Raw genomic sequence first — 27,495 nt, 5'->3', positions numbered from 1 at the left:
AGGGCTAGAAAGGAGCCAGGGGAACAATGGGTAGGAAGATAAATTCAATTTCCTTTTGAGCTCGTTACCTGCTTGATTCTTATTTGTACAGAAAGACACAGATCTTGTGGGCCGAAACCTGTGTGCTGGCCCAGCACTCATCTGAGAACTTGGCAATTCATTGCAGGAGTGGGCTGTGCCATGAAGGTCACCTCCCAGACCTGGTCTGGGTGAGCAGTGTGTCACAGCTTCTCAGACCTTCAAGACCTGGCATGTTCAGCCTGTGGCTCTGCAGGGCACAGTCTTGGCCAATTGTTAAAAAAATGCTTAATTTCCATGTATTATAAAAGAGGAGATTTGTCAGGGCTGGCATCAAACACCCTGCTCCGTTAGCAGAGGCGGTTTTCAGAAGTTGGTATCGAAACAGTGGTGAAAAATGGGGCATTTTGAAGCTGTTGAATGAGCAGTGTTGTGCACAGCGATCAGCCGATATGTCCGACAGGCCACACATGAAAGAGTTTGCCTGGTGCCACTGGAAACTTTTTCAGCAGTACCTTAAATCAAACTCATCTAAGCCATCTGCTGCCTAGAGTGATCGTTGCCCAAACTCACTCTCAGAGGCATTCAGAAACATCAAAGATATTTAAAAGGCTTTATTTGACCTCAGTGCCTTTAAACAAGGGCATGAGATGACAGGACCAAGTGAGAATGGCTCCAAACTGACAGAGGGCAGCGTTAGATTGGACATTGGGAAGAAATTCTTCCTTGTCACAGTGGCAAGGCCCAGGCACAGGCTGCCCAGAGAAGCTGTGGCTGCCCCAAAGCTGGAAGTGTTCACAGCCAGATTAGGCATGGCTTGGAGTAACCTGGGATAGTGGAAGGTGTCCCTACTTATTGCAGTGAATTTTCAATATATATTTGTTGAATCATAGAGTCCCACAAGGAGCTGGAAGGGACTTAAAAGCTCATCTCATTCCAGCCATGGGGTCTTTCCCCTCCAGACCAAGAGACACTGCTCCAGATGGGTGTGGATCCTTTGACAGGTTCCATATTTTCATGGCAGGCAGTTTTCCTCCTTTACCTTTGCCCTCCTCTATTTTACAGCCAAAATGGTTCTTCTGCACGCTGAGGATAAATGAAAGATTGAAATAAATTGCTCTCATCCTGATCTTTCCTCTCATGCATCACTGGAGGATCTGCTGGCTGAGGCAGAGTGAAGGGAGATGCAGACAGCCCCACAACCTCTGGTCAGAGCAGGACAGAGCTTTGTCTTGTGGCTCCATTCAGCGAGGCAGCATTTGGGAAACACTTTTTTGGGGTGGTGGGTGGGAAGAGGATCTTCTTGCTGAACTGAGAAGCGGAACTTCTCTATCCCCTTGGGGACAGGGAGGGGGAACCCAGAGCAGCTGAACCGAGACTGCAGGATGGCCTTCAGTTCCCACAGAGCCAGGACACCCCTTTTCACCTCTGCCTCCATCTAACAGCACTTTCTCATTTTCAAAAGAGTTGAGAGAACCACTGAAACACAGATACGTGTTGGGGTTCCATTTCTTGCCTCACTTCTCTCTGCCACCCTGCCTGTCCAGCGTGTAATGGAAATTTTACCGCAGGCTCTCGATGAGCAAACAGGAAGCCAGCAGAGAGCGTGGCAGCTCGCTGTGGCCCAGCTCAGCTCAGCCGGGGGACAAGAAAGGCTATAAAAGACAGCATGGGGGTGGCAGGGGGAGGAGAGCAGGCCAGAGGGGCAAGGGCTGGCAGCAGTGCAGGGGACCTGGTCCTGGATTCACAGGTAAGGCAGGCACTACCCTGCACCCTCTTTTTCTTCCTTCTGCAAATGATTCCTGATTATTTTCGGAAGTATTTTCCACTGTTCATGGGGCTAGTTGAGAGGATTCTGCCATACTTTATTCTCTGTACCAAACTTACTAAAACTTCACCTTGCTTGGAAAAAAATTAATTCTAATTGGCTTTTACCTCTTCTTTTTCATCTTCACAAGGCCACAGTACAAACCTTAAAATCCCCCAAAGCTGCTTAGATTTCCAATGGAGGTATCAGAGAAGGTGAAGCTGGGCAGTGGTTCCACAATTCCCTTGCTCCTGTCAGAAAGATTTTTCTTCCTTTTCTCTGGAGGAAATCCAGAGTCCCTCTATTGAATAGTCTTGGCCGTGTGTGGAGTACTTAGAGCTGCATCTGTCTCAGTCCCCACTACAGAAGTGGGAGAGTGTTTGGACCCAAAGTAAGAAATACAGAAAGGAGCTGAAAACAGGTTACAGATTCCTTTCACTGTGATTTTTGTGACAGCTTTCCAGGCTCGCTCACTTCTTGCACGGAGCTTGTCAGTGGGAAAACCTTTCCTTTCAGTTTCGTACTAAGTTCATTCATTTTGATTGAAAAGCTTTTAACATTAATTTTTTCCTTCAACTCCCTGAAAGGAGGGTGTAGCCAGGTGGGGTGGTCTCTTCCCCCAAGTAACAAGTGACAGGATGAGAGGAAACAGCCTCAAATTGCACCTGGGAAGGGTTTACATTGGATATAAGCGAAAACACTTCTTTACCGTAAGACTTGTCCAGCACTGGAACAGGCTACACAGGGCAGTAGTGGGGTCACCATCCCTGAAGGGATTTAAAAGTGTGGATGTGGCACTTAGGGACATGGTTTAGTGATGGTTTTGGCCATGAGGGAATGGTGATCTCAGAGGGCCCAAATGGTTCTGTGATTCCTCGATTCCCTGGCAGCATGCAGGGCAATGTGAGGAGGTTTGGGTGGGCCCCACAGACAACCCCAATATAAAAACAGAGCCGAGGGGCTGCTTCTTTGTTGTGTCCAAATTCTTCAGATGTTGGGAGACCTAGGCAATACACGGTGTGAGGCACAAGGCAGAAGGCAGGGGGTTCGGCAGCTGCCCCAGCGAGGGGCACCTCGAGGACTGTCTAACCTGAGAATGGTGAAACATCAGGGTCAATCTCAGGTTCGTCAGCCCATGAGATGCCTCCTCCAGAGCAGGACGGGCAGCACCGACCCCCACCAGTCTCACAGCTGCCACCTCCACCCAGCACATGGAGAAGCACGGCAGGGAGACGCCAGAGCTTCATCTGCACCCTGGCACGGCTGTTTGTGAGGCTGGGTAAGGACTAAAGTGGGTGTCAGCCCCAAGGAGCAAAGGGAGGAAAGCGGTCGGCAAATCCTGTCTGCTCCTCAGGAGAAGCTGCTGGAAGCTCGGCCACACCTTAGTGCTGAAGTTGCCACGGCCGGCGGTGCAGCAGCTGCCGCGTGTGAGCTGCTGCTCATGTGACAGGAGGCTCTGAGCATCAAAAGCACCTAATTAGGAACCTCGCCGACTCCCTCCCGGATCTGCGCCTCTGTGTGCAGCGAGCGCAGCCCAGGGGTGAGTTTGGCATCCCTGAAAGCATCATTAACACTTCGCTCCTCACATTCCTGACTAGAGGAGGAGAGAGTGACAGCCCTGAAAGTGATGATAATGAATCCCCAGGCAGTGCACAGGGCCCATCAGCGCTGGATTTGTCAGTAATTTATGAAGGGAGCAGGAAAAAAAAAAGTATTTCTGATTTTTCAAGTTGAGCTTCCTAAATAAAACACAAGTCCAAGATACACTTGTCAGAATCTGTCTTTCCTACAAGTAAATGACTAATGCTAAAGGTAAACGGTGTAAAACATCACCAGCCACAGAGCAGGCCATGGGGGCAAGGGGTGAACGGAGCTGCCTCTCTCTGCACCTGCCCCTGGCCGTGCCCGTGGTGGTGCAGGAGCAGAAATCTCTGCCCAGAGCCACGGGCTCACTCTTCTGAGACAAGGTGGCCCCCAAAGCCCGCTGAGTGATGCTCTGGGCACAGCCCCTCCTGCTGCATCTCTCCCTACTGCAGCCCCTGGCCCTTCCAAGCGCTACTTCTGCAGAGCAGCCCCAGGAGACGGGCTAGGAAGAGTTTTTCAGAGACAGCCCAGCCCCACGTGCAGGGGAGGAGCCAAAATTGCTGAGCTGGACCCCCTGGACCTGACAAGTCCTAGCACGACTTCAAGAAGATTTAAAACCATGCTGGGAGCCCCCATGAGCAGCCAGGCAGCCCAGGGGAGGCAGCTCCATTCCCCATGCTGCGATCCAGTCTCTGCTGGAGGTTTCATCTCCTCATGGGATTTTGGGGTCTCATTTGCCCTGAGCCCCCAGCAGGTGTGGGGATGCCCTGGGAGCTGCAGGCAGCGCTCCTGGCAGTGCAGCAGGGCCAGGCTCAGCACTGGTATTGGGGTAGGGGACAGCGCGGGGTCAGGCATGGGGGATAGGGAGAAAAACAGCCTCAGGTGAAGCAATGGAAATGAGAGAGGATCTCGATGATTCAGCGAAGAAAAGGACTTTAAAAGCTCACAAAGCCAGCAGGAGGCAGCTGCTCCCCCTTCCTGCCCACCTAGGACTTGCTCTTCTGCTGCTGGGAGCTATTCTGCAGCCGGGGGGGGGGGGGGGGGTGAGGGCCCCCCCGGCTTGCCACCCCCACAAACCTCTTGAGCCCTTTCCTGTGACCGTCAGAACTCTGCAGAGCCCTTGTTTTCCACGTGGTTCTTGTCATGGAGGAGGATGGGAGGAGTTCTTGCTATTCATCCAAGTTCTACCTAATGTGGGCTGGTTTGCTTTTTCCCCTTCTCTTAAGTTTGTTCCTCAGGAGGGAATTTTAATTTTAGAGACAGCAGCGCTTCTGCAAGTTGAAGGAAGCAATTGCTGAGCTCTGAGGGGCAGGCAACAGAGGCTGTAGCAGGGAGGCAGGGAAAGGCAAATGAATCCCTCGCACTGCTGCCGTGGATCCCGGGATGCATGCCCAGGTGTGTGTCTGTGCTAGGATCAGGACAGGAGAAGCTGTGTCAAATTGTGCTCCAGGAGCGCATTTTGCTTCTGCAGTGAAGTTTTCATCAGTGTGATAGCAGCAGAGGGATCACTGGGAGGAGCCGGGAGGCAGCCGGGGCTGCCTTCACCAAACAACTGCCGAAGAAGCCATCGGGGAAACTTTCCCTGCGACGTGAAACGCTGCAGAGCTCGGGGCCGAGCCCGCACACGGGTGTGTGCCCGGTGTGCCCCTCTGCCATGGGCACTCCTGGCCCCCGGAGAATCGGAGGGCTCCATGGGGTGCCCAGGGCCCGGGCGCCAGGAACACCACCCGGAGCAATGGGGGAGTGTGGGGCTTGGCTGGCGGGTCCTGCCGCGCCCCCAGGCACCCTGTCACACACAGAGGGTCTGTCGGGCACACTCATGAGCTCACGCTCACCTCACACCCCTCCCACCCCCCCAGCTCCCCCTCACCTCTCCCTCAGCTCTCCAACCCCCAAATCCGCAACACACCGAGAAACGCCCCTGAACACATTTGTGCCCGTTTCACGCACACCCTTGCACGCCCCACACCCCCCACAGCCCCCAAAACACTCCCCCTGCCTCACCCCGCGTACCCCCCGGACTCACATGCCCCCTTCGCAGACTCTCCCCCCTCCCACGTTCCCCCAGACTGTCACCCCCAGCCTGTCCCCCCGGCCCGTGTCCCCCCGGCTCTCCCCCCGTTCAGCACCGCGGACAGATCCCGGCCCCGCTCCCATCACGTGGCTCCCCGCCCCTATATAGCGCGGGGCCGGAGCGGCGCGTCCTGCGGGAGGCGCGGAGCGAGCGGAGCGCCCGAGAGCGGTGAGACGCGCACGGGGACCGGGACGGCCACCGCCACCCCCGACACAAGGAGGGGAATCCCCAGCTCGGGGGAGTCTGGTCCCGGGGAGAGGAGGGTCCTGTCCCGGGGTAGGGGGGTGTCCCCTCTCGGGGGGGGTCCCAGGTCCTGGAGGGTCCCGTCCCGGCTGCCGAGGGTGTCTCATGCCCTGGGGGAGTCCCATCCGGGGAGAAGGGGTGTCGCGTCCCCGGGTGGGGGGATCCCAGCCCGCGGGGGGTCCCATCCCGAGAAGGGTCCTGTCCCAGGGACGGGGGGTGGGATTCCCATCGGCGGGGGTGGGGACGCCGTTCTGGGGGGTTTCATCCCCAGGGAATTTCACCCCTGGGGAGGGGGTCCCCAACGGGGTGAAGCCCCTCGAGTAACCCCTGACCGCAGCGGGGGGGGATGTGGGGGTCCGGGGTGGGGGGGGCTGCTCTTGCAGGCTTCTGGCCCCGGAGTGGCTGCGATGCGGGTCAGGATGATTTCAGCTGCCTCCGTCCTCGTCCTGCTCTTCCTGCCCTCGGAGACCTGCTCCCCGCTGCAGTGGCCCCGGGGTCCGTCCCGCAGGCTGACCCTGGCCCCCCAACTCACCTGGGAGCCCTGGATGGGAGCCCCGAGAGCCCCGGTCCCCGCCACCGATCCCCTGCCCCAAAGACTGTGCCTGTTCCACGGGGCAGAGCTCGCCCCGGCTCCCCGAGCCCGGCGGGCGCTGCAAACCGGCAAGAGGCGAGACGGAAAACCCAACTCGTTGGATCTCACCTTCCACCTCCTGCGCGAGTTCCTGGAAATGTCCCGGGAGGAGAGACTGGCCCAGAAGGCGCTCAGCAATAAGCTCTTGCTGCAGAGTATAGGGAAATGAGGGAGGGTCGTTGGAGGTGGGGGAATGAAGGAGACCGACCCCGTAACAAGACACCACGGCAGAGCGGAGAACGGGGGGGATGCTGTGGGCTGCAGCCGTGCCCAGGGAGTCCCCACCTTGCCTGGCAGTGTTCCTGTCACTGCGTCCCGCGTGTCACTGTTGTGCATTAAAGTCACAGTCGTACCTGCCCTGCTGCTGTGCTTTTATGCTTCCCCTCATAAACCAGGTCACCCCAAAAATACCGGAGCAATCCCAGATGCTTCCTTGGGTGAAAAAAACATCTGCATAAAGATCTCTGAATTATGCAGGTAGTGCAGCCCCGGCTGGAAGCTGCACCCTGAGATCCAGCCAGGGCTTCTCCAGTATCCCTGCAAATGGCTCCAAAAGCTGCTGCTTCCCAACTTCACAGCAAGTCTGCACCTTTTGTGTCACAGCTGGGGATTTGGGACAAGATTGAGTGGCACCTGAGCTTGGTGGTTCTTGGAGGAGGGTGAGCATCTGTGTAAAACATTAGCAGCAAGAGCATTGCAGCCCCCCCAGAGGCCCCCTCCCTTCCAAGCTGTGTCCTCTCTGGGGCATGGAGCCCCCCCTCAGATCAATCCCCCTCCTGCAATCACAGCCCCAAGCTGTGCACACTCCACTGCCAGGCTTGATGGGGCTGAACCGGGTTTGGGAAGGCTCACAGGCACTGACAGTTTTGGTGGAAGGAGGAAAATTGTCCCAGGGCTCCACACTCTGCAGGCCAGGTAAGGAGGTCAATATCCTTCCCCCAGGCCAGCTCGGCCATCCTAGCCTTGGCTGATTGACTGGGGTGGGCACAGGGCTGGACAGGACCTCTGGCACCCTGAGGACATCAGAGAGGGGGCAGTGAGGGAGCAGAGACTTGTGGGGTTGGGATAGAAATCGCGATAAAGGTCAGACTGTGCCAAGAGAGGAGCACAGGGAAGTGGTGAGGAGCACATGCCTGAGTCGAGCAGCTTGGTCTCAGCTTTGAACCCAACCTGGCCTGACCCTGCACTCCATTCCTGCCTCTCCGGAGGGGCTGCTCGGCCCCAGCAGCTTTTGGTGTTGCCAGAGCAACATGGGCCACGGGCAGGGACACCTCCCTCTAGATCAGGTTGCTCAAAGCCTTGTCCAACCTGACAACCCTAAGATAAAACACAATTTAGTGCTCATCTCCATCAAACGTGGAACTCACCTTTCCAAAGTGAACAATCCCAGGGTCAGAACAGCCGCTGGTGGCACCTACAGCAGGGACAGCCCCACAGTCACCAGGGACCTGGGGCAGGACAGATTTGTGCTGCCTTGGTCCCCACCTTGGCTTGGATCAGTCTCAGAGCTCCTTCAGCACATCTTCCACTCATCTTTGTTCTCTCCACCAGCAACACCAGGAGCAAACCCAGTGTCAATAACCTGAGTTTCTCCAGAAAAGGGTATTTTTACTGCAGAGACAGCCCCTGTTGCCTTCCTCAGCCCTGCATACAATTCCCACCCCACTAACAACTCTAACCTGCATTTACACCCCAACTACCTGCCAGGGTCCACCATCACAAGAAGATCTTTGGACTTTCAGGCTCAAAACCAGCCCAGACCCCATGGTGGGTGCAGGAGGGGTACAGGGGAGTGGATACAGTTCCTGCCCCAGAGACCCTGCACCCAGTGCCCATCCCAGCGATGGGTGACCTCTCCCACCTCCCACTTCCTAGCCAGCCCCACCCTGTCCCACAGCCCCTCCCTCTTGTGCAAATAAAGAAAGAAAAATCGGATGGGCATTTCTGCATTGAAAACATTTATTTTACAACAGTGGTTTCCGATAACTTAGCAATCTTTATTTTAGTTTATATTCGGACATACAAGACACAAATTACCATGCTAAAACAGAAAATAATTCCTTCTGCTGTCGCCACGGGTATGTACAGGAGCTCAGTAGTATCGAGTGTTACAATCCACGAAGTTCAGACAGCCACGTCTACTTACAGACAACTCAAAGTATGGTCCTTTAGTAACATAACAAAATAGATATATGTCTATATTATATTTGCTTCTCAGATGCATTTATACTTCGATTGTGGTGGGTTTGGTTTGGGGTTTTTTTAAACTTTTTTTCTTTTTTTAAAGATGGGCTCCCTCTATCCCCCACCCCCGCCCGAGTTGAAGTGCAGTGCAAATGCAGGCGAGTCTCTCCTGGCATCCTCAGCTCCCTCCATCCTCCATTAAGGGGCCAGGAAAACAAACCTCACAAGGAATGACACAGTTCAGGGCCTTGCTCACATGCAAAATGAACATAAACTGCCTGGGATGTCACCAGTGACACCAACCAACCCATCCACACCCTGCCCCAGCAAGGCAGGCCATGATGGGGTGACAGGGAGGAAGGAATGACAGTGATCAGCTCAGCATCCAGTACGGAAACAGCACGTTTGGAATTGGCAAACCTGGAGTTCATCAGCTGTGACGGTCACCAACAGAACTTCAGAGGTGCCAGCAGTAAAAATCTCCCCAATATTCCCTCATTTCTGCCGTGAACCAGGAACCCCTGGTGTGCTGCGTGTCAGGAACAGCCCCTGGCAGGAACAGCCTGAGGAGGAGGAGGGCGGTGGTGACTCTATCCAGCATGGCTAGAGGGGACATGGTGGGACTCACATGTGCATCAGCCACAACCGTTGTGCCTTCACATGGATCACTGCCAGCTTCAGGTGTAGGAATTTCAGTAACACCAAATCCTTATGGAACCAACCTGCAAGAGGAGGGACAGCACCTGGCCGTGCAAACCCCATGCTGCTCATGTGGGAACTCCCCAAGCAGGGTGTGGGGAGCAGGAGATGCTTCTCCTGCTCCTAGGACCCATTTATTTATACAACAGGCTCCTTCACCATGTCCTCACCAGTCCCTCAACACCACAGGTTGGGTTTGGGTTTTCCTGCAGCTGAGAGCAAAGAAGCACAAATTTGTGGCCACACAAAACTCACACCTTTCCCCTGTCTGGCTGAGTTCAGAGCACTACTTGGAGCCAAATCTCATGTTTTTACCACCAAAGAAAAACCCAAGGTGCACACCTGTTGTATAAATATATACATATGTGCATATATACATACATACACACACGTGATGCTGCAGCCCACGCCCTCAGCACGGGGTGGACCTTGCTCCGTGAGCTCACCCAGCCCTGTTCTGGGGAGTCCAGCGTGGTGAAGCCTAGGGAAAAAACCCAAATCCACGTGTTCTATCACAGCTTCAGTGATCAGCACATTAACCACTTCTAAACACCCCACGTGCCAGTTGCACAAGTTCCAGTCACTCCAGAGCTGCCTCTGTGCCCTCTGCCAGCTCTCCTTTCTCTCCTCCTAAGGAAAGCTGGAGCAGGCAGAGCTCTGTTCCATCCAGAGGAGCTGGGACAAAGGGCAGCTCATGGAATTCAAGTAGATTGTTAAATTTTTGGAATGGTTTGACAAGCAACCGCTCACAGACTGCAAGAGAACACCCACAGGGCTGGGAGAGGGAGCAGAGAAGACAACGGCACTCGGGAATGAACAGCCAGTTTATATAAGAGCTTCCTCTATACATATACATACATATATATATATATAACCACCAGAAATTCCCAGCATCTATCCTTTGAACACCAAAATGAACTGTGCATGTAACATTGGCATAATGAAAGTTCATCTTCCAGATTTCTGGCAATTGGCTTGTGCAAACATCAGACAGCCAGCTTCCCTCCTGTGGCTTCTCCTCGTAAAGGAAGTGTCTTCTTGGAAGAACACAGGAATTGCAGTCTTGCTGAGTCCCAGACAGTCCCAGAAAGCCTCCAAAGGCAGCTCGTGGAGGGGACCATGGATCTTGCGGGAGCTGAACACTGACAAATTTCCTGCCACCTGGTGAGCTACTGGCTACGATTCTTTTGAGAGATTTTAAGCAGCTGTTGGTGCAATGAGACACTACAAACTAGATGATCTCCACTAGAATACAGAGAAGCAGCACCAGATGCTGAAGCACGTGAAGTTTATATCGACCTGACACTATAAACTATAACTGCAGGGTTACGGTTCAGTGCTCCAAGATTAATGCATTTAAACACCATTGGGAATTACTGACACAAGGTGGGGGCTGCAAACTGCCCAGACCACCCTGCCAGAGTGATCTGTTCAACATGATGCCAATATACAGGTGCACTGGGTACAAAAAACCTGCAGCAAAATTTCCTAAATTATCCAGAACTTGGCAAAAAGATCAAAGGGCACCAGAGGAAGGGCACAAAGTAGTTGAGAGAAGCAGGTGCCGCTCTCAAGGAGTGTACGTGGTACAAATGCTCTGGAACAGCCCCTCAGAGTGCACAGGTGTCCCTCCCACACCACTAAACTGCCTCACAGATGGGACAGGAATAGTTTTTCTGTCAGGCTCCTGCCCTGGTTACACCTGTGTGAGGTGTTTACAGGCTGACAGGAAGGGTTTGGAGAGCTGCACTCCCCCGACCGCAGCCCTGCTGCAGGACTGAGTGATTCTGTGCCATGCCCAAGCCCTCCTCCTCTGTTCTGTCCCTCCAAACCTCCAAGAGGATCCCACTTTAAGAACACTAGGAGTGCTAATATCTAAAGCAGTTTTAAAAGACTACAAATCTAAAAAAAGACTAAAAAGGGAACATGGCTTTAAAACATCACTGCATGGGACCAGCAAAAACCGACACCCTATGGGATGCCACGAGGTCTTACATATATTTATATACAGATAAATATTTAAGAATTTCCTACAAATATCACTAACAAAATAAGACTGGCATTTAAGGGGTGTAATGCCCCTTCAGTACAGTGTGTTTAGGATGTTCCCATCCCTAGGGAGGATGGGCAGGACAGATCCAGCACCTCCTTTTCCAGCAGCTCCATGTGCCAGGAGGGACAGCTGGAACCTGAGCACTCTCAGCAGCAGCTTTCCCTCCTCACCTAATCTAGGAATGGCTCTCCACGCAACACAGGGATAAATCAGTATCCTGAACACCAAACTCTCTAGTTGGGATTCACCCTTAGCTACAGGTGCTAAGGAAATCAGTGCTGGAGAGGTTGGAGGAGCTGGATGGAGGCAGCCAAACAACTAGAATGGAGGACTCAGGCAACTTGTACAAATGATACAACTTTAAAGAAACAAATAAATAAATAAAATCCAAGCTCAAGTTTTAATTCTGGCAAAACACCGGACTGAGATGGACAGTGGTCAGGTTTGATTTTGGAGGGAAACATTCTGCACTAAGCCAGGTCAGGCTGCAGCACTGGGATGCTGCAACTCCCCTTGCCCAAGCTCAGAATTCCTGTCTGAGCTTCTCTGCCAGAAAGAAAAACCATTATTTAAACCATTATTCCCAATAGAACTTTGCATTTACTAGGATTCCACTTGGCCATTATGAAGTGCAACTCGCGTTAGAGCCCAGGGTACTCTTGCACCCTCCCTTCAAGAGGGGAAGAGTGAGCATTAATGTACTTATGTGCCATGACACGGTTTTGGCTTCAAAGAAGGAATATTTAAATCACTTCCTTAAATTGTTCAAGAAGAACTTCACTAATACATAACGACCCCAAACTCAGAGATTAAGCAGTAACATGGGCAAACTTGAAAGAGCTTCAAAAAACATGAATATTCCTCTAGAATTATGTTTTCCCATCATTCCCTGTAAGTGAGATCTCAGAATGGTTTCCCTTGGAGCATCTAACATCACTCTGGCATGTAACAGACCAATTTCCTGTACACACACCACCCACAGACAGAACCAACAGGAAAGCAGTCTCTCTCCAAACTCATCCCTTGCTAAGCAAAGATCTAAAACTGCAAACTTATCCTGGATGTCATCTTTCCCCACAGATAACTGTTCTGCCTCTGGTCCTCATGTGCTGCCCACACTTCAGTTCCCCTGTCAGGAGTCTGCAGAGTGACTCCAGGTGTGTCACACACCTCCCTGGAGCCAAAGTTTCCCACCAGCCTCTCCAATTCTCTGGAAACAGCCCAGAGAGGTTAAGAAATAAGAGCATTATTCCAAATTAACAGTGACAACCAACCCCCAGCACTGGGGGCAAAGCTGCTCTGCAGCAGAGCAACACCCAACAACCATCTCTGTATTATCCACTGAGATGAACACAGGGACAGGGAATGGAACAGCTTCCAGGAAAGAGCCCCTCCCTCATTCACTGACTTGCCCTGATGAGCCACATTCATTTACAAAGCCAAAAAACCTCGATACCTTTTTTTTTTTTTTTTTTTTAAACCAAGAACACAATTTGCAGATAAAGGCAATTTTAACCAGTAAATGTGGAGAGGACAAAGCCTGCACATGCCCCACCGTATTCCAGAGTGCAATTTTACACCAAGAACAGGCTTCAGGAGAAATCTACAGGGACAGACAAAATTATATTGGGTTTAAGCCTAAAAATGGCTTTTTGTTACAAGGGGTCAAAGAAAGACATTAACTAAATAAGGACCTCCAGCCAAATCATACACAAATGTCCTCAAGGCCATCCAAGTCAGGGAAAGATAAAAGTATCTTGCACTAAACCACCACATTTCAAGTCTGTAAGGACTGTGGGCAAAGAAGAAATGACTTAAGGAGTGTGCTGCTGAAATTGAGCCATAAATTAAAAGTAACAGATTTTTTGGGGAATTTTGGGGGCTGGATATGGTACTAAAATCATGCTGATCTGCAGCAAGCTCCCATGCAGGCAAAATATGTGCTTGTACCAACAGCCACAGCAAAGTCTGGGTGTGCAAACACTCCTCACTGAGCACTGAGACCTTGGGGAGAACATGTTCTCCTACCCAGCACGTTTAACAAGGTTTCATGGCAGATTTCACGTTGCTCATGCAAAGACAGCAGGAAAATATATTCAGAATAGCTCTCTGGGTCCCTGCCCTTTCCTGGCAGTCTTTGTGCAGACCAGTGGATCTTTACCCTGCTTCAAAGCACCACCTGGAGCTGGTGAGGGAGCAGCAGACATGGGGGGAAGGTGCCAACAGCCCCTGTACAGAAAGTGGGGGAAACAGATCAGGGGGATGGGGGTACAAGGGACAGTAGAGGCATTGTGATATAAAACCGTAACGATTAAAATTAATGAGGCTGTAATTACCCACTGAAAGTGCCAAGTGTGGGTTCTCTGGAGCTGTTCTAGATCTGACTCTGGATCACCTAAAGCAGGACTATTGACAACAAAATACACCAGTAATTCAGCAGCTGCCTAAAATGCCTTTTTAACAGTTAAACCTCAGTAAACCACAGTTTCTAGAACAGAATTCAGACTTGATTTGGTTTCAAAATAGTACAGGAAACCTTTCAGTGGTTTCCACATAGCTGTTCCAAAGAAAAGAGAAACAATGGTGTAAACAAATCTAAATGCAAGACAATGTGCAAATTATACAATATAAACACAAAGAAAGGTGGTTTGTTCTTTAAAACCCATTTAAGTACTCCACAAAGATGTTCATTAAATTAAAGGGTTAGTGTATTACAAAAGCTTTAAAAAAAAGACCTTGCCTATTAAAGTCTCAAATTATTAGAACAAATTTTTAAACACCAGTTGTTTCTAAACATTTCTGCTGTTGCCTACTGTCTGCATTTTACCATTTGCTCAGTGAGAGCCAGTTAACCAGTTTCACTTTAAGATTCTCATGCATTCAGAAACAAAGCTGCACTATTTGGTCTTTAGCATTACAGGAAAACAACTGAACTCAAATGAAAACAGAATTGTGCTTGGAGTTAAAATCCCACTGCCACGACCACGGGAGCCCATTCCCAGTTGGTTTTGGTTCCATTGTCACTGGAGATCGCCTCATACACAACGAGCTGTTCAATTTACTGTTCAAAGACTGGCAACTCTCCCTTTTTATTTTTCAAGGTAGATTTATTTAAGCTGAAAACCAGCATTAGAGAGGACTCCAGCTCTGCAGGACTGACTGGCATTTTTTGGTTCTTGGCTTTGTAAACTTGCTTAGATAATAATGCAGGAATAGGAGGAGGAATGAAAGAATTGGTTTGTTGCACTCAAATGAAAATCCTCAACTTCTAAAGGTCTTCGACAGCTCAGCTGTACAGAAGAACAGTGGCTTCTGTGACACTTTTTAAATCTCATTTTTAGGCCAGTACTGCTGCTCAAAATGCAGAATGTCTCCACCGCACTGATATTGTGACAACTCAATACATTACACCACAGACATTTAACATAACTCCATACATGCTATAAAAAAACAAAAAACAAAACAAAATAGGAGGGAAAAAAAAAAAAAAAGAAAGGAAACATATAAGACCGTAGCTAAACTGCTTTAAATACTGCATGCTACAGCACTTCACGTATCGTTGAGATACGACACTGAAAGGTGACAAAAGGCTGAAGGGATTACAAAATATTTTCGGCAGGTTGGAAAGCTGCCCTCTTACTGTGGCAGAATTATTCCCCCTCCCCATTCTCTACTTCTAATGTTCATGATTCTAGTGTTGAGTTGGCCATGTATTTTTTTTTTTTATCCATTCTAATGACAGTGTTTCCTTAACTTAATTAAATCCATCAGTGTGGTAGCTGGGGTGCGAGTCAGCTGTGAGCTGGGTTGTCTCTGTGGCTGATGCTGGCTGTATCACAATAGGTGCGTCTGAGGCCTCTGAAAAGTGAAGACAAAAGGCTTAGCACACCAAGGCACAAACACAGCACTGTATGTTTTGGTAAGCACATCTCCCTACAACCCTCTGATAACACCATTTTACACTCCTTTAGGAGCATTATATTAATTCCCTGATTTTCAGTGTGCACGCAACAGCGTTCACATCAACTCTACATGCAGAATGTTTATTGCCATTTCTTTTTTCCTGTAAAAGCTGCTGATCCTCACCCACCATTCAGAAGTGCCCATTAAAAATGTCATCAGAGCATACACAAGGCTCTACAATATTTTAAATAATTGGTTTAATCCTGCAGAAATAGCTTCACAAACAGTATTAGAGCAAGGGTAGCAGTGACACTTCCTCTACACCTGACACAATTAAAGCTGCCTTGACATCCCCAACCTTTGGGTACAAGAGCCCCTTTCAGCAATCTGGTCCATATGTTACCCCAGAGTGTGGAAGGAACACAATGATGGTCATTGACTGCTCTGAAGCTGATCCCAGCTAGGTTCAGTGAAGACCCTCCAGGTGTAGCAACTTTATCTCTGGTGTCAGCATCACCCATGTAACTCGTGGCACAAACATTCCCTGCTCATCTTCCACACCCCAGGATCTGCTTTTTTCTCAACCAGCTCACTGAGCACTGAAGTAGTGACTAATGTTCATCCTAGAAGGCTCACAGCATTTTCACCTACCCCTTTCATCTGACTGCAACTGTGCCTCCAAGTCCTCTGGAGAGACGTAGAATTCCTGCTCTTCGCCTTCGGGAGGTTTTGGTTTACACTTCCCACAGCAACAATTACAGCAGCAGCACAGACAGCAGCAGCAGTAGCAGCCTGTGATGAGCCCACAGAACACAAACAAGGCCTGCAGAGGACAGAAAACACAGAAATAGTCATAACCTGTGTCTACTGTGCCATGACCACAGAGTTTGTGAGACTTGGATACAGAATCAGAGAGCAAAACCACATCAGTCCACAGACAGAACTTAGTAGCTACAGCTTTGTACATTATCACTGAGAAATACTTCAAATCACGTGTAAAAGTGGCTATGGTTGTCCACATTTTACACTGAGGTGAATACTGCCAGCCTGGTTTGCTTGAGTAATTTCTACAATTTAAGTTAAGTGGACTATTTGGCTACATCTGGAAGAAGGTACAGGTCTAATAAGAACATCTGTACTAAAATCCAGGGGTACAACAGTTCAGGACAGGCTGTAACTCGCATAAATAACCCTGGAAACAAGTGAGCTGTACCAGCTGATGCACAGGCCATGATGTACCTACAGCAGGGACTTGGAGCAGCCCAAGGCTGTGGGCATGGCTGAGGATTGATGCTCCCAGCATGTGAGCAGGGCAGCTCCATACAAGCCAGGTCTGCCAGGTGCTTACACAGTGACAATGGGCTAAATTAAAGTCTACCTATAGGTCACTGTGCAATTGTTTGAAAAAGGTAATTTTACAGAGAGCAAACCAGCATGGTGATATAATTATTATCTTCCTTAGGGGATCAAGAGATGGAGGCAACACTGGTAAAGGGCAGAAAAATGGACCCATGGAATGAAATGCATGAGATTTTCTGTAAGCCGAAGTTCACAGTCAGGACTCATTCTGCAAAAATATTGACCAGATATTACAGGAGAATATACCCCAAATTCTTATCTCTTCTAAATCCACTAGAAGAATCCAAACTTCAATTAGTAACCCAGGTCTTGCTTATTAGACCTGTATCACTAGAAGTTCCTAGAAAAATACTCCTGAACTCAAGATCACAGCACAGTAAGAGAAGGTAAATTAACCTGGTGCCAGAAATTCAGCAATGTTCAAAGGTAAAACTAGAACAGTTATCAAATGGAGCTCTCTAAGAGTTTCCAATACCAATCCAGAATAACTCCTGTGCCCTTTTATTTACCTTTGCCCACCAGCTGGACAGCACGAAGTATGTGTTCACATTTTCTTCACCAAACTGCTCTGCTACATAGAGCCCCAGAGACCCATACTTATCGTAAATGTTCCGCTTTGTGGCATCGGTCAATATTGCGTGGGCATTATTGATCTCTTTAAATTTTTCTGCTGCCTCTGGATTATCAGGGTTTTTATCAGGATGATATTTCAATGCCAGTTTCCTGCAGAAAGAAAAAAGAGAATCAAACCTGGGGTTTGGGTTCCTGTTTTTTTGATTTTTTTTTTTCTAATTCTGTAGCCTGCCACTCAAGGGAGAAGTTGCAACTGTTTTCCTTCATCTGTGATTCAATTTCCCTGATGATTCTTCCTTAGATGACAGCAAAAGGCTACAGCAGTGTCTAGCTTAGTTCACAGGACTGACTTCAGACTGTTGGATTTGACCCTCAGAAATCCAATGGAAAAAAATACAAGACATTGAATAAAAATAGGTTTGGGTTTTTTTATCCTCAGCTCCAGCAATTTCCACCAGAAAGTTCTGCTCCTGCTACAGGAAAAACACACCACAAGTCTAAGGGATAGCACCAAAGAGTAAATAAAAGCAAGTTGCCACAGCTGCTTGAAGAGTGTCTGAACTGCTGCTTCTGCAGTGTCTGAACACAAAAATAGAACACACGATCACTTGTGGTTAATTCACCAATTCCTGTGCAGGAACAAAGTACTTTTCAGTTCAAGCTTTGCTAGAATAGAAAACACTTCTGAGTTTCGAGACATCAGGAAATCACAACGTACCTCCCCTAATCAGTCCAGATCTCTTACAAATAACAAAAAAATCAGATAAAGCATTGATAAATGTGCTAGTTCTCACAAGGCCCAGGCTATTTACAGACACCAGTAGAAATAACTGGCTAAACACCTCCTTATGAAGAGAAAATACGTGCTCCCTAGTAGAAAAATGACACGGAGCCACATGCTGGCAGTTCTCCTGCACCACAAAAGGTACTTGTCCTCCTGCAGAAAATGACCACAAAGTCACGTATATGAGAAAGACAGGAGGAGTCTGCAGACAATTACATGTCAGCTTTGCAGTGGGGAAATGTTTAGACAAACATAAAACAAAGATGTGTGCAAGCACTTGGATGTGCCTGCAAGTATCTCACAGCATTTAGAACCAGCCTGAGTGTGCCCTTGGGACACTTCACTGTGCATGGTGCTGCTCCAGTAAATCATGTCCACAGCTGCCACTTGTGCCCCAGCCTCAGAGAAGGCTGAAATAATCACAGCAAGTTTTATAAACCTTGAAAGGACTTAGTCAGGCTGAAATAATTAAATATTTTTATTTCCCATTTCCTACATGTACTCAAGCAGAACAGTCTCAGGACAGCAGAGGATGTTCGCACTGAACATGATAAAGGAGCAGCAGAGGAAACAAGAAGAGTTGAAGATTCAGGGAAGTGTGAAGCAGCTACATTTCACCCCAGGATCTTGTGGGGTTGCTCCTCCACAGGAAAAACTCACAGTATTTTCCCCAGGAAAGTAAAATTATTTTCCAGTTGCTTGAAGATAACCTATTCAAACTTCCACTTAAAGCTTTTAGGAAGATGAAGCTAATTTTTGAGAATCTGTGGATCTGGTTTATTCATAGACTTCACCATGTAGTTGCCATCATGTAACTCTGGGAGGGGAAAAGCCTTGGTAAAAGTTAAAGACTAAAGGAAAACAAATTTGACAATGAGTATCCTCGTGGAAAGATGATGCTGACCCCTAGTGTAATCCAAACACATTGCCACTGGTCACAGCAGCAACTGCCTTTAAGCAGATTTATGGGAAAGGAAGAAGTTACAAAAGTCTTTTTTTGGAATTGTTATTTGGTAAGTAGGAAGCCATTTCATGTGTCCAACTCTTAAGGAAAGGGATACAGAAAAAAAATCTTTTAAACTAATAACTCCACAAAAAAATAAGAACTTTTGAACAGAATTCCAGGAAAAAGTAATCATTCATGCTCTGTTTTCATCCTAATTTGTACCTTAATCTCCATCTCCCTGTGCCAGAAGTGGAAATGATGGACAGCAGAGCAGTTCTGCACATCTGTGGTACCCCTAAGACAGGGAATTCATCTGGGAAGCTTTTTACACAACAGGAAGAGTTTAACTCTGATCTGTCTTAAAATTCTGCTCAAACTTAGGCAAGGACCTTTCAGAATGACACTGCATTTTAGAATTTAACTTACTAGATATAAGATGGAAAAATTTAAAGCCTAGGCATGTTTTCACACCCTGTTTTGCAAGGAGCAACCACGTTTTCACCTATTTTTCCCACACATTTTTCTTGCAAAAGGTCTAAATAAACCAACTGAGGCTCCTACATAAATGGACCATTTGCTGAGCACTGAATTAAAGCCACTTGTGCTACTGGGACAGGTGCAAAACTCAAAGCTTTACCTGTAAGACTTTTTGATATCATCTGAAGTGGCATTTTTGTCCAGCCCCAGCACGTGGTACAAGGACTCCCCAGAGGTAGAGAGCGAGCGTTGCCTCTGGTCTGCCATCTCGAGCTAACCTGAGGAGAGAACTGGCCCCTGCAAAAAAATAAAGATTAAGAAATGCTTAAGCCAAGGAAAAAAACCAAACCTCTCTAAGCAAACTGTCCTCAAAAGTAGAGTCTACACGTCAAGATTCAGCTTTTATAAAATGTGCTTTGAAAAGGTTCTTTACACACGTGGAAGGTAAAAAAGTTTTAAAATTCAGTGAATTATCAGTGAAAGCAACTATGACGTTGTTGGCACAACAGCAGCCACCCTGAATCCCCACTGTATAGACCCAACTCTTCTTTCCAAAAACCCCAAATTAAGAGCTGAGGTGCAGCTATAGCTACGTGCTGCATAACACATCTCTCAAGTCACTTCATCTCCTTTCTTAGTCTTAATATTAAGATAATTTATTTGTGATAATACCTCTAAAAAACAACATGGCAACAGGGATCTTGCTGTTGAGGCTGCCTTTTTGCACCACATTAGCATAGGAATAACTGACTTTATTTGTATTTTCTATTTCAGAAATTACATTCAAAAAACCCCCCAAAACCAACCTTCCCCACAACTCTCAAATCCCAGTCTCCCATCTTATCATCAGCACCAGGTCAAACAGAATCCTTAGACAAATCCAGTGTGACCAAGCCTGTGCATTCCACAAGGAAAGAGGGAATGTCTGCCCAGAGAGGAGATCCCCTCCCTCACAATTTAAAGATGTGGATCCTACATTTAACATGCATTCTAGTTAAAATCATGCTACTTGAACATGGATTAACCTCCTGCTCCACATCCAAATGTGACAGACCCCAGAGGCGTCCCCTGTGCCATGCCAGGACCAGTTCTGGTTCTGCCCTCTCCCACCCTGAGGAGATCAGCTTTGCTGTTCTTTAGCTGCAGAACTGCAGCCAGGATGAGCATCCAAGAAAAGACTACTGGCTATTTTTGGATTATGTCATTACAATTAGCCCACACCAGATTATGCAGCCTTTGAAAAAGATATTTAAAGCAGCAGACTTTTCTAATTTAACCCTATGTCTTATATAACAAATTAATAACCTCAGCTTTCACAAGGCTGGCTGAAAGCAATACCCTCAGCCCTCACCCCCTGCCTGGGTGGAGCTGTGACCACACCTTGGCTCCTCCCAACACACTGGAATTGTCACACCCACACAAGGGGGACCAAGTGACAAGGATGTGGACAGACCCATCACCAGTGTCTTGCTCAGCTCAGACCCTGCTGTTGATTCTCTGCCTCACGTGGCCTCTCTGACTTTACATCCATTTAACACTGCTCACCAGGCCCAGTTGTTTTAACTGGAATACCCTGGCTCACCCAAACTCTCATCTAATCTCCTTCAAGAAGCCTTTGTCAATTCTACCCAAGTTTAACTTAAAGCTTCCTATAGGATGCTATAAATTATTACTATTAATAATAATTTGTCTAAACTCTAATTCTCTGGCTAAAAATTCAAACTACACCCCAAATCTGGAAGGTGAATGTGTGGGTAGGGAGAGAAAATATTTTCTTTTCAAGGACACTGTTCAGTACCAAAAGCTTTCTGTATGGCAAGAAAATTACTGAGTGCTGCAAGACACAACACAAACAACTCACTTACTTGGGCATAATCTGATTCAGGGAAAGGAAAACCATATTTCAGGAAAGAAACCCTCCACCCAGGCACACAGCAGAGGCATCCCTCTGGGCCAGCCTTTCCCAAAGGCAGCTCCCACCCCCCTCTGCCCCAGAGCTGAGGTCAAACACTGATGATCCTGACGTGTCTCTGATAATCTACCTAATCACAGCAGCCTGCTCCTGCTGCTTCCCAGGCTCCCTGCTCAGCTCCTCCTGCTCTGTGCCCATCATCCCTTCCTCCCACCCCCCCAGGAACCTCCCCGCAGCTCCAGCACACCAGTCCCTGCCAGCAGCTCCCTGCCAAGGAGTGTCTGTCACTACTGCTCTTGGACAGGGACCTGAGAAGTCAGGAGTGGGGAAAAAAAAGCATCCTGATTGGAATTTTACACGTTGATTTAGCCTTTCTGAAAAAGATACTGCTTCAAACAGGAGCTTCCAGGGCATTATGGATATTTTTGCTAAAAGCTGAAGCTCTGTTTAAGCATTACAAGCTTCCTGTAACATCAATCCAACGTGGCCTTGGTGACAGATGCTGCAGATCACAGCCATACACCATGTTCTGCTTAACAAAATCTGCACTGCTCAATTAGGGCCAATTTGTTTAATAAAAATGAATTCAGTTTGACCCAGGCAGTCAGTCTGCAGGCACAGGGATACAATTCCACACTGCTGCATCCTTAATTGCTTCCATCTGAACAGTGCTGGGGATCCACAGCTTGATCTAATGGGATGTTAACATTCATTTCTCCAGACTGGTATGAAATGGACACATTGGCCTTGGCAAAAGAGTGGAGGACAAGGCAGGGATGGGAATTCATCTGGGAAGCTTTTTACTTAAGGGAACAGAGAAGTATTATCACTAGGAATGCAACCTTTGGCTTTTTAAATATGAAACAGACAGTAAAGGTGCAAGTTATTTAAATTCCAATTTTCCTAAACTCAGGTATCATTTCTGCTGTTTTCACATGTGGCTCTAATTCACAATCCTGAAAGCTGCCCTGTATTTTTAAAAACTGTTGTGTTCAGCAGCACAAGCCATCTGCTCCCTTTTCTAACCAAGCAGGATGCCCTGAAGAGGTTTCTCTGGGAAGGCTCTGGAGAAAGGTAATCTCCTGGATTAACCAGCAGAGTGTTTAACCATCTGAGTACCACAATATCCTGCCTCAGTCAGCTCTACCACAACAGACAACTGCTTCCAGCACCACCTTGCTGAAAAGACTCAGATTAAACCTGGCAGGTTATTTATGGAAGTCAGCCTTAATGTTCTAAATACATCCATGGAAAACTCAGCCTTAGAAACACTAATTTGCTTTTCAGCTTCCCAAAAGAATCCCATCAAGTTTCATGAAACTGGTGATACCTTAGTTTCAGACAAGTCTGCTGACCCTTTCGGAAGTTGTATTTAACTCATTAAAATGGCAAAATGTTATTACAGCCAAGGAAAAAAAAAAGATAGTTCTCTGTCAGTTTAGGGAATTAAATACTCACAGAACATCCCAAAGAATGTCTGCACTGAAAAGGGTGACAGCAGATCTGGTGGCCAGAAGAAGGGAAGGAGGAATTAAACTCCATCTGATCCACTGCAAGATGCTGCAAAGAATTTCAGTGGAAGCTGGCAGTGAGGGGGATACATTTTTCCAAGAAAACATGCTGGGCTGTGTGGCAGAATGGAGGGTGGAGGTACTGACCCTGCTCACACAGGTGAGCAGGTGCTTGGGACAACACTGAACCACCACTGTTGGATCTAGGAAGGGCTGCCTTGGAATAAAGGGATGGAAGGCTCACTCCATGTACAATACCCACAATATGTGGGTGTCATTAGCCTCAGGAAGCAGACTAACAGCAGTTCTCATCTCCTCCAGGGCTGAAGCACTGAATATTTATTCCAGAACAAACCTCTGGAAACTGTAACCTCAACTGTCCCTTTCCACATCTCCCCCTGTGTAAGTCACACAGGCACTGCTGCCCCTTGAATTTCCTTGCTGGAGGAAAGGCTGCCACAGGAAGGAGTTATGGCTGTTCAGCTGCACTGATCTAAATCAAAAGGGGCACAGGACACCAAACAAGGTTAGCTTTAAAGATCTCCAGCTGGAGCACAATTTCCAGAATTCTAATTTTCTCCATGCCTGTATACTCATCAATTTAAGTTCCTAAAAATTAAATAAAATAATGAAATCACTCCCTGAATGGATGTGCCAACACCCAGACCTGTACACAGGTGCTGTCTACAGCACTACAGTGAACTGTCTACACACAGGGTGGGGAATCTGGTTGGAAACAGCTGTTCCAGAAAGTGAAATCCCACTGTGAAGGAGAAAATCCACCTCCTGCTGACACAGTGAATGATACCCACTGGACACAGGACAATGGGAGGTTATTAACCTTAATGGATATTGTTTGCAAAAGAGTTTGGTTAAAACCAAAGCACAACATCCTTCCAGTCTTCCAAAATATCACCAGTAACAGAGAAAAGAGGAATCCCCAAAAGGGAAGATATGAACCAGCAGGAATGACAGACTCAGAGAAGTGCTGGCAGTGCTGGATAGGAGGAGGTTGCTGCTGCCCCAGCTCAGTCCAGCCCTGCACATGTCTGTAACACAAGGAATGCTGTCAAACCCTCTACAATTACAGTTTTAAGAGCATTTTAAAAGATGATAAAAGATTCCAGCTTGGGAGTGATGTTTTGCCAGCTCTTATAAAAATAATGTCTAGTTGATACTTTATTATATGACTTTAGGAAGCACTTGAGTATTTTAGGAAAGATTTGGATTCCACAAAGCATTGCTGCTAAGTGGTAAAATACAATGTTGGTTTAAGCTAAGATTCCAGCTTTGCAAAGATTTTCAGTGCAGAAAATTAGCTAATACTAACACCTAACTTTAGGTGTTAACCTAAAACTAACTGAATTATTCTATACCAACAGTATTTATCAGTTAAAGTCTAAATAAAAACACGAAGCCTGAAAGCACTTCAGTAAATATTGATTTGTCACAGAAAGAAAAAAGCACCACTGGCCTCCACATCCTGTCCATCTGTCTCAGAGTCACTCAGAGTTGTCCTCACAATCTGGTATTTTTCAAGGAAGGAAAAAAAAAATTAAAGGGGAGATGGGAGAAGCATACACAAGATTGTGTTACCACAAAAAATATGAGGTGTTTTAGCCTTGCCTTCATGAGGTAGTAAGAGATTTTTGTAGGAAACTTTGTTTCCTCAGCAATATTTTGTATTTAAATGAGGTACAAGAAATAAAAAAATCCAGAACTCACCTGGTGTCTATTTTGAATATTCTATTGTAAGTGATAGAAATCTTCACACACTTCTAAAACTGATTCTCCTAAAGACAAAACAAAAGCAAATTAGTTGTTCACCAATTCTGAAGTTGAGGATTCATTATAAATTATCATCACATTACTGGGCAGGAAAAAACACAGAAGTGTTTTATAAATACTTGTACCACAAGTACCAAATAAGTCCCCACTATGTAAATATTTGTCTTTAGAATTGATAAACTGTCAAAATAAATAACAAATATTTTAAAAACATAGAATCAAGGCCTCTGTGGTTTGAACCAGAGCTTCAGTCTCTTCCCTCCAACTTTTATCATGGGAAAGACACACACCAACCCAGTTGCATGGAAAGTCTAATAACCATTATCTGTTTAAGACTTTGGACTTTTTCAACGTAGGCCTTTGTGAATAGATGCGCTGAGAACATGAGAAGCATGTTTTTCAAGTCTTGGTAATCTGTTGTGCTGTTAGAGAGAGACTGTAAAGCAGCTTACCCAACACAGCAGACCCCAAGCTCCAGCACCGGAGCAGCAGGCACAGCCTGCTCTGGGGAGCAGCACCAGCTCCTCCTGCCAGGACAGATTTCCATCAAGAAAACCATGGTGTCATCCAATTTGGATTCCCTCATCCTGATGCAGATGAAAACCAGTCTCATTCTGGTGTACAAGGAGGGAGAGAACCTGAGATGACCCAGCAGCACACACTTGGTCTTTCAGCAGTCAAGCTCCAGACCATCCATCCCACAGAAATAACAGAGCAAAGGGGCAAGAGCAACCTAGGAAATGCTACCTGGTGCTATGGAAAAAATCAGGCAAACTCACTGCAACAGATTAAAATACCTTTCTGATTAAGCAGGTGCAGGACACATCTTACCCACATTATCAATCACAAAGTCACTTATGCATTAGATGGCTGAACAATAAACCTTGTGAGTGGAACTTCAGAGCAGCTTTTACCTGGCAAGTCATCACTTAATTGTCATACAACCCTTTCAACAGCTTTCAGAGAACAAGCTCTGAATGCACTTGAGAAATAAACTCCTCATTGAATTAATAATTATGCCTTTCATGGGCTGGAAGGTTCCAGCATGGCAAACAGAGATGTTGGGAATACACCCAGGGAGCTGCTGGCATTGCTGCCCACAGCAGTTGCTTGGTGCCATCTGTAAGAAGCTGCTTGATCCAGCAACACATCCCTAAGTGGGTATGAATGAACCAAGCAACAACTCAATAATCAGCTTATTGTTAATGGATCTGTTTAGTTCCTTTGATAGGAACCAGCAAAGGACTTTTCCTGAATAATGAAAGGCAGGGAGTTAAACTTTCCCACTCAGAGCCTGTGCAATACTAGGGGTTGGACTAACTTCCCAAGGAAAAATGTGCTATTTTGTGAAGCTATAGAAGCTTCCAGGTTCTCTGCCCACAGCTTTCTTCATTAAAAATAATCCACAAGAACATTATTTAAGCATTTATAGAAAGCTGCAGATTGTTAATGGTGTTGGCAACCAGAATTATGGCTCCCTACCCAGATGACCACCACCTCTTACTGTGCCACTCATTCTGTTTCAGACAGCAAGCCCAGATCCAAGTATACTGACAGTCAAACTATGTTCAATTTATGGAAATCATATGAGTAGAACAGGGGAAAAAACCAAAGTCCAAATGTAATCTGGAAACAAATGTACTTTGAAAAAATGAGCTATCCTGCTAAGGTCAGAACTGAGCATATAAGGATGTAAATATCATACTATGATGTGTGGATAGAAGGTTCAAATATAAGATCCTGGCCCAGGCCTCACCAAACTGCATCAGCAGAAAAGTTAGTATTTTTTACAGCACTTATATATAATAGCCAGCCATGTAGAGACTCAAAATACACAGTCAAGTGTTGTCTTAATCTGGATGCAAGCAGCAATATTTCCTTCAGTCTCACAGCTATGCAAATACCAAGTTTCATTAAGAGCAGGCAGCCTGATTTACAGCTGAAAATAACCAAACAAGAAAAAAATAAATTCCCAAGGAAACTGCTTCTTGTAAAAATCAAAGTACATGAGAAACCCATGCCAGGTACCTCTCATCCTCCCTTCCCCAGTGCATCCTCCCTGCCAGCACTGAGCCAGCCCAGCACCTCCCAGGGGTTCACTCCCTCAGTTTCTGTTGCAACTGGCAATTCCAATTTAGTGACTCAGGAATGTTTTGATCTCCCCATCCAATCTCATTATTCAGCAGGCCAGATCCACTGACCCAGAGCTCTACATAATACCCTGCTTGTAATTACTAGTAAATATCTCCCCTCCTTATTACATGATATTCACAATCCAAACAAAAGCAGAGAAGATGAAAGGACAGATGCTGGAAAAGGAACGGGAGCATTCAAAATCCACATCAGTGCATGACACCAGCTTCAACAACAGACATGAGAAAGGAGGAAGTCTGGGGACAGGAATACATAACTGTTGAAGAATCAGAAAACACAGAAATGAGTATGAAAATTACAAGAAAAAAGATTAAAGAATGATGAAGATAAAACAAAGCAAAGCTACATGAATGCAAACTGAATTCAGCAACACATTAAAACTGTGGTAAATTTTGTAACACAGAGGGAGAAATTTGCTAGGGGAGTTTGCATGCTCTTGCAACCATTTTGCTCATAGCAAAACCAGCTCTTCCAGCCTTATTTCTCCTGCAAATTTGAACCCAATTGATGCACTGCTGTATCTTCCCCATAACTGGAACCAAAAATCTGCTCAGCACCCTTTCCTTCTCTAACCAAGAGACAGATACTGCCTTCTCTTTCCAGAAATCAGGCATGTTCTCAGCTCTAATGGACAAGAAGCATATGTGTTTCTTGAGAACTCAAACCTCCTCTGAGTGATGCAGGATAACCCTTTTACTGAATAATTCTACTGACAGAATTGTCCTCACCCTGCTCCATATGTTGTTACCAGAAAGGGGAAATTATCTTCAGCATACATGGCTTCATAATCCATCT

General features: G+C 47.0%; 2 protein-coding genes and 1 long non-coding RNA gene across 3 annotated transcripts in view; 2 read left to right on the top strand and 1 right to left on the bottom strand.

Moving 5' to 3' along the window:
- The first annotated feature begins 1,713 nt into the window (after window positions 1-1,713).
- Window positions 1,714-3,589, top strand: LOC132335696 (uncharacterized). The gene is made up of 2 exons (XR_009488720.1): window positions 1,714-1,768; window positions 2,937-3,589. It is a non-coding gene; the product is annotated as an uncharacterized LOC132335696 (long non-coding RNA).
- A 1,994-nt stretch (window positions 3,590-5,583) lies between these two features.
- LOC132335707 (corticoliberin-like) lies at window positions 5,584-6,714 on the top strand. The gene is made up of 2 exons (XM_059862535.1): window positions 5,584-5,651; window positions 6,110-6,714. Exon 2 carries the CDS (start codon window positions 6,134-6,136, stop codon window positions 6,524-6,526), a length of 393 nt encoding a protein of 130 aa, XP_059718518.1. The 5' UTR covers window positions 5,584-5,651; window positions 6,110-6,133; the 3' UTR covers window positions 6,527-6,714.
- Window positions 6,715-8,294: 1,580 nt separating this feature from the next.
- The window catches only part of DNAJC5 (DnaJ heat shock protein family (Hsp40) member C5), a 30,919-nt gene continuing 11,718 nt past the window's right edge, over window positions 8,295-27,495 (bottom strand). Inside the window, exons 2-6 of the mRNA XM_059862933.1 lie at window positions 24,484-24,551; window positions 19,496-19,632; window positions 17,065-17,278; window positions 15,848-16,019; window positions 8,295-15,151 (exon numbers count right to left, since the gene is read on the bottom strand). Of these exons, the coding sequence (XP_059718916.1) occupies window positions 15,048-15,151; window positions 15,848-16,019; window positions 17,065-17,278; window positions 19,496-19,602 (597 nt within the window). The 5' untranslated portion in view covers window positions 19,603-19,632; window positions 24,484-24,551 and the 3' untranslated portion in view covers window positions 8,295-15,047. The remainder of the gene's footprint in view (window positions 15,152-15,847; window positions 16,020-17,064; window positions 17,279-19,495; window positions 19,633-24,483; window positions 24,552-27,495) is intronic.

The sequence above is a fragment of the Haemorhous mexicanus genome, chromosome 18, assembly GCF_027477595.1.
Source record: "Haemorhous mexicanus isolate bHaeMex1 chromosome 18, bHaeMex1.pri, whole genome shotgun sequence".
In the NCBI taxonomy this organism is placed as follows: Eukaryota; Metazoa; Chordata; class Aves; order Passeriformes; family Fringillidae; genus Haemorhous; species Haemorhous mexicanus.
This window is presented reverse-complemented; position numbering and strand designations above follow the sequence as displayed.